The 11,843-nt window shown below is 69.3% G+C and overlaps 1 protein-coding gene across 2 annotated transcripts; it reads left to right on the plus strand.

Annotated features, from left to right (window-relative positions):
- The first annotated feature begins 296 nt into the window (after positions 1-296).
- On the plus strand, positions 297-8,601 carry Rhpn1 (rhophilin Rho GTPase binding protein 1). Of its 2 annotated transcripts, none has more exons than XM_042700018.1 (15): positions 297-398; positions 2,683-2,777; positions 3,329-3,457; positions 3,574-3,649; positions 3,959-4,036; positions 4,348-4,472; positions 4,548-4,714; positions 4,804-4,997; positions 5,331-5,487; positions 5,559-5,666; positions 6,138-6,332; positions 6,773-6,849; positions 7,012-7,158; positions 7,238-7,399; positions 7,755-8,601. In XM_042700018.1, the coding sequence occupies exons 1-15, from the start codon at positions 342-344 to the stop codon at positions 7,932-7,934; spliced, it is 1,947 nt and encodes a 648-aa protein (XP_042555952.1). In that variant the 5' UTR covers positions 297-341; the 3' UTR covers positions 7,935-8,601. The 2 variants fall into 2 exon arrangements, with proteins under 2 accessions (XP_042555952.1, XP_042555953.1); XM_042700019.1 differs by having other exon boundaries at positions 5,562-5,666.
- Positions 8,602-11,843: the final 3,242 nt, after the last annotated feature.

An 11,843-nucleotide genomic window follows, 5' to 3' on the forward strand; every position in this document is an offset into this window, starting at 1 on the left:
CGGCGCATGCGCCCTGCGCCCGGCGAGCGGCCTGCGGTTGCCAGGGGTTACCGGATTCCAAGCTCCTCGAGCCCGGCGGGACGGGGCGGGGCCGCCTCCGGAGCCCCCCTGCCTCGCGCTCTGGTTGGTGGCTGCTGCTGTCTGTCGAGGCGGAGCCCGCTGCTGATTGGGCAGAGCAAGTTTTGCAGGCGGGGCCAGCGTCCCTCGCCGCCGCGCCGGCCTGCGGAGCCCGCCTGGACCGGACCTGGCGCGGCGGAGCGCGGGCCGCGCGGCGGGGGCGCTCCCGGCGTCCGAGGGCCCTGCGTTCGCGGCCCCGCGGGGGCGGCCTCCGGGAGGACGCGATGATCCTCGAGGAGCGGCCGGACGGCCAGGGCGCCGGCGACGACAGCGTCCGCAAGGTGGGGCTCCGGCCAGCGGGCCGGGCCGCGCCGCTCCTCGGCGGACCCTCCGCCGGGGGCCCGGGGCCCGCCGAGGTCTGGGCCGGCGCCTCCCTCCCCGAGGCCGGGTGGTGCCCCGCGGGGGCCCGGGGCCGGGCCCGGGAGAGGGGTCCGGTGGGGCGCTCGGCGGACCCGCGCTGGCCGGCCGGGCGCCTGCGCACCGCACGGGCCTCGGGGCGGGGGCCCAGCGCGGCGCTGCCCGCGGCGTCAGGCCACACACGGCCCGCTGATTCTACCCAGCCGGTCCGCGGCCCCGGGCGCCCTCCCCGCCCGCCCGGGGACAGGTGCTGTGGCGTTCGCCCTCCCTGAACCCACTCAGGGTGGGCACGCCGCAGGCCGCGCGGGTGGCCGTGGGTAGAAGGAACGTTTGGGAGGTTGGGCAGACAAGATGTGCGGGAGGCTCTGGCCTGCGCCCGGCGCTGTCTCAGCCCTCTTCTGGCTGCTACCCCAAAATAGGAAAGGGGGTTCAGTGGCTTCTCTGGACTTACGCCGTGTGCACACCCCATCCTTGGATAACCCGGCACTGGGGGAGCTGCGGTATCTGCCCAGAACAACCTTGTGTCCCCACCCTCCCAGAGCGGACCCTAAGCCCGTGGCCAGCGGGAGGGGCCGGGACAGGCGCGGGAGTGGGGTCAGGGAGAGGCTGTGCCCTCCCCTGGTCTCAGCATGCAGAGGGCAGCTGGAGGTGCCCCTGCTGGGTGGGTCCCAGCCAGCACTCTGTGGGTACTTGTTGTGAACTCAGATTCCCAGGCGTGCCCGCCATTAGGTTAGGGTTAGGGTGTGGTGGGACAGGGCCAGCGACCAGGTGTCCAAGTAGACATCAAAGAGGAGGTAGGTGGTGAGCATGCCTGCCCTGCCCGTGAGGGTGGACACGCCATGCTGGTCCACGCTGTGTGTGTGCGCAAGGCACATGCGCGTGCACGTGTGTTCTACAGATGCCAGGTCCCAAGAGACCCTTCGCGTGGGCTGCCCATGGGCCCTGTTCCCACACACTGGAGGGCAGAGCTGAGTCAGCCTCTCTCCTCCATGCTCAGGAGAGCAAAGCACGGCTCCATCCGATGGGTAGACCCTGGCAGGGAGTGCCCAGGGCGTAGTGCTGGGAAGCGGCTGCCTCTCAGCATGGAGGGCTAGTCTGGCTGGGGGACTGAAGGAGAGTGCAGGGCTACTTGTCTTCAGATGGCCAGGCCTGCGCAGGGGTAGCCATCACCTCTTCTTGCTAGTCCTGGGCACAGCCCACTGGCAGGGCCTGCACCAGGGTCTCTGCACTGGGGAGGGGTTTGCCTCTCTGCTCCCCACCCCTTCCAAGGGGCCAAGGCCAGGCTCTGCCTGGGGTCCTTGTAGACCTCCAGGCTCTCGCAGGGGGAGCCTGAGGCCTCCCAGTGGGGTCATGGCACAAGGGAGGGGCTGGGTGGCTTTTGTTTCCAGAGTTGGGGAATGGCATCAGGAGGGAACCGGTCATCCGACATCTGTGCCCTCTCTACTGGGCACGTCCTCCATCCGGTGTGGAAAACTGGGCATGAGTCTCTGGCTTCCAGAGTCCACCCGGTCCCATAGGGCCAGCTGGGCTGGGTCAGGAGGCTAAGCCAGCCCCCATGGGTAGGGAGGCCATGGGGCTGGGGCTGGGGCCTGCAGGAGCAGAGTGTGGAGCTGATGAGAGCCATCTGCCTGAGCCAAGGCCATGGACTGGCACTCACCCGAGCCTCAGAACCTGCTGCCGCCTGTCGGTGGGAACTCTGGCGGCCTAGCCTCAGCCCTGGAAGGAAGACCCTGGGCCTCAGCTTCCACCCCTACACGGGCGGGCCTGGGGGCAGCGGCCCAGGCTCAGGCATGGAAAGCAGCGCCAGGTGTTGTGGGGCAGGCCCGCCACGTTCTCCCCACCTACCCCAGCCCATCTGTGGGTGGCGGATCACTCTCCCTGTCACCCACGGACCACATGGTAGCCTCCTACTTTTGGACTCCAGCCCAGGTACCCTCCTGTGGGCAGTCTCCGGCTGCTGCCCCTCCTTGGGAGATGGTCAGGCCCCTGTCCAGACTAAAGCGGGCCTCTGGCATGCAGCCGGTCGGCTGGCAGGACAGGGCTGGGTCTGCAGCCCCCGGGAAGCTGGGAGGGGCACATGGAGCTGTCCCCTGTGTCCCCAGCCAGCCAGCGCAGGCTGGAGCCCACCGTGAAATCTCACTCCCCAAGGGTGAGCAGGGTCCTCCAGCAGAGCCCCGGGAGGGGTGGTGACCGCCCGCTGTCCCACAGGGCTGTGACGCCCCAGAGCAGAGCCACCGGGCCCGGCTCCACCAGCAGATCAGCAAGGAGCTGCGCATGCGAGCTGGCGCAGAGAACCTCTACAGGTGAGGGCCGGGCCTGGCAGAGGCTGGCGGCCCACGGGGGTGGGGGCGGGGCGGGACGAGGGACCTGTCAGCAGGTGGCCATGACATAAGTTCCCACCCAGGCCTGTCAGCCAGTCACACCCTCTCCCAGTCTGGGGCCCTGCCGGCCCCACGCTGGCTCAGAAGCGGCCACATAGGCAAGTGAACAGGCAGCCCCGGGCTGGGGACCTCAGCTGATCCACAGCCACATGTCATGGGCTCCAGCCCTCCTGCAGCCATGTAGCCCCTGCCAGGGGCGGGCCGCGGGCCCCACACTCCCAGCCTGGCCTCCTCAGACCCCCAGTGCAGGTGCAGAGTGGGGCTGGCTCCCCCATGGTCCGGGAGCTGCCTGGGGGCACCGGGGGGGGGCTCCCCACGTGTGTAACACCCAAGGGGCACGGCGGAGGAGGGGTTGGAGAGGGAGAGGAACCCCGGCGTGGTGGGCCCTTCTGGGTGGACAGGAGGCAGCTGCAGGCCTGGGATCCTGCGCTTTCCCGGAAGCCAGGGATGCTGACCTTCCCTGGCCTCCCTAGAGCCACCAGCAACAATCAGGTCAGAGAGACGGTGGCCCTGGAGCTGAGCTACGTCAACTCCAACCTGCAGCTGCTGAAGGAGGAGCTGGCGGGGCTGGGCAGCAGCACTGATGTGGACCAGCCCGGGGGGTACGCGGTCCCTGGTGGTCTGCACGCGGGCTCCCATGGGGAAGTACAGCTGGGCGCAGGGGGGTGGGCCCAGGCCCCAGAAGCAGCAGGTCTGAAGCCGACACTTGTGCTTCTAGTGAAGGGGTCACCGTGCCCATGATCCCCCTGGGCCTGAAGGAGACCAAGGAACTGGACTGGGCCACACCCTTGAAGGTGAGTGCTGGCCTGTGAGCCCCCGAGGGACTTGGCCTGCTCCGGGCCCAGGGGATCCTGGGGGCTGCCCGGCCCTGCTAGGTGGGGGCCAGAATGCCCCAGGATTGCCCAGGGCTGGAGCCGCTGACCAGGGACTCCGTGTCCTGTCTGGGCAGCTGCCCCCAGGGTCCTCCATACGCCAGGCCCAAAGCCCTTTTCCAGAGCTTACACTCAGGGGCCCCAGGTCCTTGGTCCCTCATGAGCAGCTGGCCGGTGAGGGCCTGGGCCTTCCCCCCCAGGGCGGACTGCCAGCGCCTGTCCTTCTATCAGGAGCTGATTTCCCAGCACTTTGGAGAGGATGGCTCCTCCTATGAGGCCGAGATCAGGGAGCTGGAGGACCTGCGGCAGGTGAGTGGGCCTCTCCCTCCCCTGACCCCAGACAAAGGGGGAATCCTAGGAGGCATCTGGGAGGCGGGCCTACCCACCAGCCCGCCTGCTGGCCACCCTCCCCTCCCCCTCCCCTCCACCCTCCCCTCCCCTCCACCCTCCCCTGCCCCTCCCCCCCCACCCTCCACCCCCCCTCCACCCCCCCACTGTCCCCTCCCCCTCTACCCTCCCCACCCTCCACCCTCCCCACCCTCCACCCTCCCCTCCACCCCCCACCCCCCACCCACCTGCGCGTGTGCAGGGAGGGCCGGGCTCACAGGCGCTCTGTGCAGGCCATACGGAGCCCCCGCCCGGACGAGGCAGGCCTGGAGCTGCTGGCTGCCTACTACAACCAGCTCTGCTTCCTAGACGCGCGCTTCTTCAGCCCCACGAGGGGCCTGGGGCTGCTCTTCCACTGGTAGGGCTGGTGGCCTGGCTGCCCGGGAGGGGAGGCCCTGTCCACAGAGCTGTGCCAGCCTGACCCGCCCCACAGGTATGATTCCCTCACGGGGGTTCCGGCCCAGCAGCGGGCCCTGGCCTTTGAGAAAGGCAGCGTGCTGTTCAACATCGGTGCCCTCCACACGCAGATCGGGGCGCGCCAGGACCGCTCCTGCGCAGAGGGCGCCAAATCTGCCATGGAGGCCTTCCAGAAGGCTGCTGGTGAGGGCAGAGCCGGGGCGGGTGGGGATCAGAGGGCAGCCCTGGCCCGCCGAGAGGCTCTGCTGGTGACAGCACCCACCCATTCCCAGGGGCCTTCCGACTCCTGAGGGAGAACTTCTCCCATGCGCCCAGCCCAGACATGAGCGCCCCCTCCCTCTCCACGCTGGAGCAGCTGATGGCTGCCCAGGCCCAGGAGTGCGTCTTCCAGGGCCTCTCTTTGCCAGGCCCCACGGCTCCACGGGGCGGCCGGGCCCAGCTGCGCCTGGCTCAGGAGGCTGCCCAGGTAAGGGCCAGGAGCCCTGCTCAGGACCGCGAGTGGGGACCAGGCCGCAAGGGGACAGAGCTCCTAGGAGTCGGGGGAGCCAGGGAGGCAGAGGAGCTGGGCCCGCCCTCTGTGCTGTGTCCACCCCCAGCTCTTCCTGTTCACAAGACCCTGGGTGTGGACCAAGGGTAGGGTCAGCTGGAGCTGGGTCCTGATGCCCAGAGCAGCTAGTCAGGTCTGTGGCAGTAGGCTCTGCCTAAAGCTGCAGGAGCCGCAGCTGTGTGCCTGGGGCCAGGCTCTTCGTCCTGTGCCCCAGGGCAGAGCCCGGTCCCAGTGTACCCAATGCCCCGGCAGGTGGCTGCGGAGTACAGGCTGGTGTACGGGGCCATGGCGCAGCCGCCCGTCCGAGACTACGTGCCTGCCTCCTGGACCACCCTGGTGTACGTCAAGGCTGAGCACTTCCAAGCCCTGGCCCACTACCATGCGGCCGCGGCCCTCGGCGGCAGCTCCCGTGAGTCCCCTCCCATCTGCCTGTGTGGCTGGGGAGGCCTGTGCTCCAGGCTCATGGCCTTTGATCCCCAGCAGCCGCAGGGGAGCTCCCTGAGTATGAGCAGGTCTTCCAGGCCCCAGCCCCCTGTGAGTCTCGAGACCCCATGCTGCCCCAGCATCCGGAGGAGCGCAGGAAGCTGGGTGAGGCGTGCTGGGCTGGGCCAGCCAGGGCCGGCGCCTGCCCCTGGGCACCGGGCGTTCCCGCGTGGGGGATTCTACCTGAGCAGGAGCCTGGGAGTGCCGGGCAGGCGGGGGCGCTGGAGCGGGGGGAGGGGGGGCGCTGGGGGCAGGCGGGGGCAGGGGGGCAGGTGGGGGCAGGGGGACGCTGGGGGCAGGCGGGGACGCTGGGGGCAGGTAGGGGCGGGGGGCGCTGGGACAAGTGGGCAGCTGGGACAGGTGGGAAGCTGGGAGCAGCTGGGGTACACTGGGAGCAGGCGGGGGGCTGGGGGGCAGCTCTTCCCTGGCCCCTGTGTCTGTTCCTGGAAGAGCCCCCCTGGCCCAGGCGACCCCCATCCTTCCCCGCGGCCATTCCCCACTCCTGCTGCACCCTGGCCCAGTCCGGCAGGGCTGGCTAGGCCAGGTGCCACAGGTGACCGCCCCGTGCCTGTGCAGCCAAGGCCCACCTGAAGCGTGCCATCCTGGGCCAGGAGGAGGCCCTGCGGCTGCACGCGCTGTGTCCCGTCCCTCGCAAGGTGGACCTGCTCCAGGCCGCCGTGGCCCGGGCCCTGCGGCGCTCGCTGGCCAGGTACTCGGAGCTGGAGCGTGAGGACGACTTCTTCGAGGCCGCCGAGGCCCCTGAAATCCAGCGTAAGCAGCCGAGCGGGGGGGGGGGGGGGGGGGGGGGGGGATGGGATGGGGTGGCGGCAGGGTGACAGACCCGAGCCGCGGCTGTGGTAGAGAGGCTGTCGCCAAGGCCCGTCCTGCGGACGGCAGCAGTCTGGAAGAGGCAGAGCTACGGCTGAGCCCAAAGCAGAGCCTGGCCACTCACTGCCCCGCCTCCTTCACTGAGTCCTGTCCTGGGGACACCCGTAGCGGGGGGCTGGGGACTTCTGGGAGGACCTTGGGAGCTCCTGGGGCGACGGAGGCCCATGCGGAGGCACCCAGGGCGGCTGTGCCTCTCCAGCCTGGGTCCTGGGCTGGGCGTCTCCTGCAAGGGCCAGCACGCACCTGCGGGCAGGGTCCCACTCCTGTGGGGATCTCTTGAACTGCAGCTTGAGCGATTCCTCCTTTTCCTCCTGTCCGGCTAGCTAAGACCCACCAGAAGCCTGAGGTGAGGATGCCCAGTCTGCCCCAGAGGAAGGTAGCAGACATCTTCCACCGTGTGGTGAGCGCGCCTCCGCCCGCCCTGCCTCTGATGGGAACCAGGCCCAGTGGGGGGGGGGACCGGGGTTTGCCCTCCTTCTCCTGAGGGATGCAAGACTGAGACGGGGCCAGTGGCCAGGGACTGAAGCCCCCGGGCCCAGCCTCAAACCCTTGCCTTTCCCAGGGGCCCTTGTCGGTGTTCTCAGTCAGGAACCGGTGGCGGCTGGCGGGGCCTGTCCACCTGGCCCGTGGGGAGCGCGGTTTCGGCTTCACACTCCGGGGAGACTCGCCCGTGCTCATCGCCGCCGTCACTCCTGGCGGCCAGGCTGCGGTAAGGCCGCCCTGGCCCCTGAGGGGAACCTCCGCACCCGGCCGCGGGCTGTTCCACCTCACCGTCCGCGTCCCCGCAGGCGGCCGGCCTGAAGCAGGGGGACTACATCGTGTCTGTGAACGGACAGCCGTGCAAGTGGTGGAAACACTCGGAGGTGGTGGCACAGCTGCAGGGCGGGGGCGAGGCAGGGGCGAGCCTGCAGGTGGTGTCACTGCTGCCCAGCCCTGAATCACGCAGTGGGGTGAGTCTTGGGGCCCGGGGAGGTAACCCCCCAGCCTTGTCCTCCGGTCCTGGCCCTGAGCTCCCCTGGGTGCCCAAGGCCTTGGGAAGCGGAAGGGGGGGGGCGCAGGGGATCCTCAGGGAGTTGGCCTTCCAGACAGTGGCCACCACCGGCTCTCAGGAAGTCATCGGGACTCTGTGTCCCTGCATTGGCAGCTTCCAGGTCAGGCTCACCCCAGAGGCCCCCTCATGGGGGGGGGGGTGAGCAGCATGGCCGCCAACAGCCCCCTCTGCCGCCAGCTCTTCCACCTCCTCCCAGATGGCCACGTGTGGGCCAGGAAGTGGTACCTGGCTGCAACTCTGTGGCCTGCCTGCAGGGGGAGCGCTGGCCAGCTCTTCTGAGAACCCAGAGAGAGGGTGGCCCCGAGACCTCAGTGGCTGCACACACCGGCGCCGGTTCCCGGCCTCTCCTCGGCTGGAGCCGCAAGGCCAAGCTGGGCAAGACGGGCAGCCTCGGCCCGGCCCGCCCCCGCGAGGACCACCGCACCTGCCCCTGAGCTGGGCCCTGGCACACCGGTCCAGGCCGGCCGCAGCGACCCCCTGATCCCTTCTTCTGTCTGTCCTCGTGCTGGGAAGGTCAGGTAGTGTCCGCCCCGCCTGCTAAAGACGCTCCGAGGAGGAGCTCTGGGCTCACCGGAGCTTTCCGAGTGCACGGGAGCTCATGGGAGCACACCGGAGCTCACCGGAGCTCACCATGCCCCGAGGAGGGCGGCAGTGACCCCAGGCTCCCTGGCTCTCTTGACACTGTTCCACGTAGGCTGATGCTGCCCCTGTGGCAGACCCTGCTGACCCCAGGCCCACCTCCCTGGGTCCCCCACCCTGCTGCCATCTTGGCTGTGGCCTAGAGGTCCAGCCCCTCTAGGCAGTGGCTCTCAGCTCTCAGCTGTATGGGCCAGGTTTTGCCCGGTGCAGTTCTGCTGGGTGTCCCCCACCCCCCAGGCCCAGCCTCTCCCCTGCTCCTTGATCCCGGCTCTCAACACCCTGCAGTCCACCCCAGAGGCTGCCGGCTGCCCGCAGCCCCCCTGCCCTCCCCGCCAGGGGCTGCAGCCCTGCCGAGAGCACGGACCGCTCCTGGAGGCAGGATTGCTGCCTGGGCCCCCGGCGCCGGGCCTGGCCGCCCAAGGAGACAGGCTGCTCCCTATGGCAATAAAGAGCTGGAATGTAGCCCAACGTAGAGTACTTGTCTGGTCCTGGGTTCAATCCTCCCCATTACAAAGGGAAAGAAAACGAGAGGCTGGCTTGGTTCCTGTGGCCACCAGAGGGCAGCTGCTGCCCACCCACCGGCCCTCAGGCTGCAGAAGCCGGGGCCGGGAAGAGGACGGACCCCTTGTGGTTGGAGACCCTTGCCCTGCGTTCAGTCCTTCTGAGGGTGCCCTGGGGGCCTGTCCTCCCTGTACCCCAGCTTTCTTTGATGGTCCAAGGCTCACGCCCACCCTGTGCTCATGTCAGCACTGGAGTCGGGTCCCCTGCGTGTCTCTGGGTGGGGTGTGCGGGGCAGGGCGGGCATGTGCGTCAGGAAGACCCAGGCACAGCGGTGTGGAAGGGGGGGAGGGGCATCCGGGCCCGCCCCATCCCCACTGCCCCCCAGGGAGAATCCCCGACTCAGCAGAATGTCCCAAGGTTGCAAAGATCTCCTCCACACGCGCTGGTTAATTTGATTAATAAAACTGTGCATCAGAGAGGCCATTACATGGTAATTAGGGGCGACAGGGTGGGGGCTCCTGTCGGGAAGACGGCAGCCCCTCCCCCACCGAGGGACCGGCAGAAGCTGCCACCTGCCCACAGGGGCGCCTTCCCTGTTCCCGGGGCTCTGTGGCGCCCCCAGTGGGGTGGGCAGGTTGCACGCAGTGCGTGGACCGGCTGGGCCCCGCGGCCCCTGGGTGCTGGGGTGGGGGCCCTGGGTGGGTCCCATCCACAGGGCTGGGTGGCATGTGGGGCCCGCCTGGGTCTGTGCCGGGGGAGGGGGGGTTGTAGAGGCCCCGGAGGGGGGAGCACTGACCTCCTTGCTGCACCTGGGGCAGAGAAGGGGCCCCTGCCCGGTGCCCAGCACCTCCTGATGACTGAGAGGACCAGGGCCGGAGCCCGGCAGATCCGGCCCCCGAGGCCTCAGGTCTGGTCAGGCGGGCCCCACCTGGCAATCTGCAGCCTCGGGGGTGCTCGAGGCCCTCCGTGAACCTGCCTACCCTCCCTGCCCCAGAGCCTCCCCCTGCACAGGGCAGGGGGCCCAGCTGCCGGGAGAGCGTGCCTGGGAGGGCCGTGCCAGGTGGGCAGCAGCTTCCGGGATCCACTGTGGCCAGCTCAGCATCCCGCGTGAGCAGGGCTGCGCCCCTCTGGCTCTGTCCCCTCCACCTGAATGCACCCCCATTCCTGGTCATCCTGCTGGCATCGTCTAGATCTTCCGGAGTGGGCCAGGCAGGCCTTGCTGCTTCATGCCCCTAACCCGGCTCTACCCTCACGTTCTGGCCAGCTGGGTGGCTGTGGCTCTCACAGGGCCTGGGGGCCTGGGACACGCGTTCACAAATGCCTGCTGTGGAGGACGCAGGCTGTGTGTGTGCACACATGCGGAGTTGAGGCAGGAAGACCGGCTGACTGGCCGGCGGGAGGGCAGTGCGGGGCGGGAGGGAGGGCAGCAGGGCAGCGGGGCGGGGAGGGCGGGGCAGGCGGGGCAGGTGGGGAGCCCGGCTCACCTCTCGGGGGGCCAGTGGGGCGGGGCGGGGCGGGGAGCCCGGCTCACCTCTCAGGTGTGAGCCACGCAGCACTTTGTTTTCCTGTTTTCCGAGCGAGCGCCGGGCAGTGCGCCGAGGTGCGTTGCTGAGATGCTTTCTGCTTTGCCAACAGAAAACTGCCGAGAGGGGAAAAGGCAAAACTCCGTTTTGCTTGGGTCAGCAGCAAGCGGTGCAGAGATTAATGTGGGGAGAGGGAGCGGGAAGCAGGGGCGGGGAGGGGTGGGGGCTTGGGGTCTACCTGAGGGCCCTGGCGCCCAGAGACACTCAGGAATGAGCTCCCACTGAGGAGGGACAGGCAGGGGCAAGGGATGGGGTGAGGGGTGGAGGGACAGGTCTCCCTCGTGGGGTGGGAGGTCATGGGAAGAAGGGGAGAGGAGAGGGCATGTCAGCTTCTCCATCTGTCCTGGTGGGGGGCCTGGGGCGGGGCCCGCTATTGGGGAGCTGCTGGGTTAAGTGGGGGACCTGGGTGTTGCGGGGAGGGACAGGATGAGGGGCTGAGAGGGGAGGTGTGAGGGGCTCCCGGAGCTCTGATTGGGCTTGGGCAAGGGGGGTGGACGCTGGGCGCTGGGCTCCTTGAGCGGGTGGCGCCCATGCTGGGCCCACCCCGCGGAGGGGTTGCGGGGAGGTGGGAGCAGCAGGCCTGGGGGGACTGCCGGGGGGGGGGGCTGGCTGGCTGGCTCGGGAAGGGTCCCCAGCCCAGCTTGGAGAGGGGAGGACCCTGGCCGGCCCACACAGGGCTCGGTCTGGGGTGGGGAAAGTTCTCTGGGGCCACTCCGTGCCCTGGCAGGCGCCTCCAGCAGGTCTGAGGAGAGGGGAGGCTGTCCACCCCTCTGGCCCTCCCCCGCTGCCCCTACACTGCTCCCTCTACCAGTGGCTCCCTCTCCTCCTCCCCTGTCCCAGACCCTCCCCTCTGCCCCCTCCCCCTCTCCTCTCTGTCACCCCATCCCCACGGCTCCCCCTCACCACCTCCACCGCCTGGCTGGTCCTGGAAGAAGGCGGTCGGGAGGGAGTAGGCCCACTGGACCCTGCCGTCCGAGGACTGGCATGGGCCGAGGGGTCAGCCGGGACTTCTGGGTGCCTCCGTGGCTGGGAGGGGAGCAGGCTGGGGTCACCTGAAGCCCTGGGGCTGGAGGGGAGGGGGACAACCTGGGGACAGAAGACAGGTCTGGAAAGAGTAGAGGAGGAGGCAGAGCTGGACGGTGAGGAGGCAGCTGTGCCAGGCCAGGGCAGGCCCGGCGCTGCTGAGGGCTAGGGGCTGGGCAGGCCTGGCCGGAGTGAGCAGCCCCTGGCTAGGCCGGGGTGGCGGGCAGGGGGCAGCCCCTTGGGCGGGAGGCGAGACAAGAGGCCTGACAGGTGTCACTCAAGGTTGGCTCCCTGCCCTGAGGGGAGGGGCTTCTGCCTGGTCCCCTCCCCTCTCGCCCAGGTTGTACCACTATCCTGGGAGCCGTGGGCTCTGGGGCCGGGGAGAGGGCTGAGGCAGCCCGGGCCAGGAGGACGCGCTGGGCGCCCACCCTGGGGTGACCCGGCTCCACACCATGCATAATGCAGTATTTACCTGGGAGGTGATTGGCAGGGAGGCCGCAGACGGTGAGCCAGACGTGCATTAAGGCGGGAGTGACTTATCGAGCTGTCAGGGGGAGCGTTTTAAGACAGAATTATGGGGGAGAGGAAAAAGATTTT

The sequence above is a fragment of the Dipodomys spectabilis genome, unplaced genomic scaffold (assembly GCF_019054845.1).
Source record: "Dipodomys spectabilis isolate Male_0828 unplaced genomic scaffold, ASM1905484v1 ptg000264l, whole genome shotgun sequence".
In the NCBI taxonomy this organism is placed as follows: domain Eukaryota; kingdom Metazoa; phylum Chordata; class Mammalia; order Rodentia; family Heteromyidae; genus Dipodomys; species Dipodomys spectabilis.

What these genes read in the sequence shown, in the direction of transcription:
- Rhpn1 (XM_042700018.1), top strand. Translation starts at nt 342, where the DNA reads ATGATCCTCGAGGAGCGGCCGGACGGCCAGGGCGCCGGCGACGACAGC. An exon ending in CGAGGCCCCTGAAATCCAGC is followed by an intron (nt 6,333 to 6,772) that starts GTAAGCAGCCGA and finishes CTGTCCGGCTAG; the next exon opens with CTAAGACCCACCAGAAGCCT. An exon ending in CAGACATCTTCCACCGTGTG is followed by an intron (nt 6,850 to 7,011) that starts GTGAGCGCGCCT and finishes TGCCTTTCCCAG; the next exon opens with GGGCCCTTGTCGGTGTTCTC.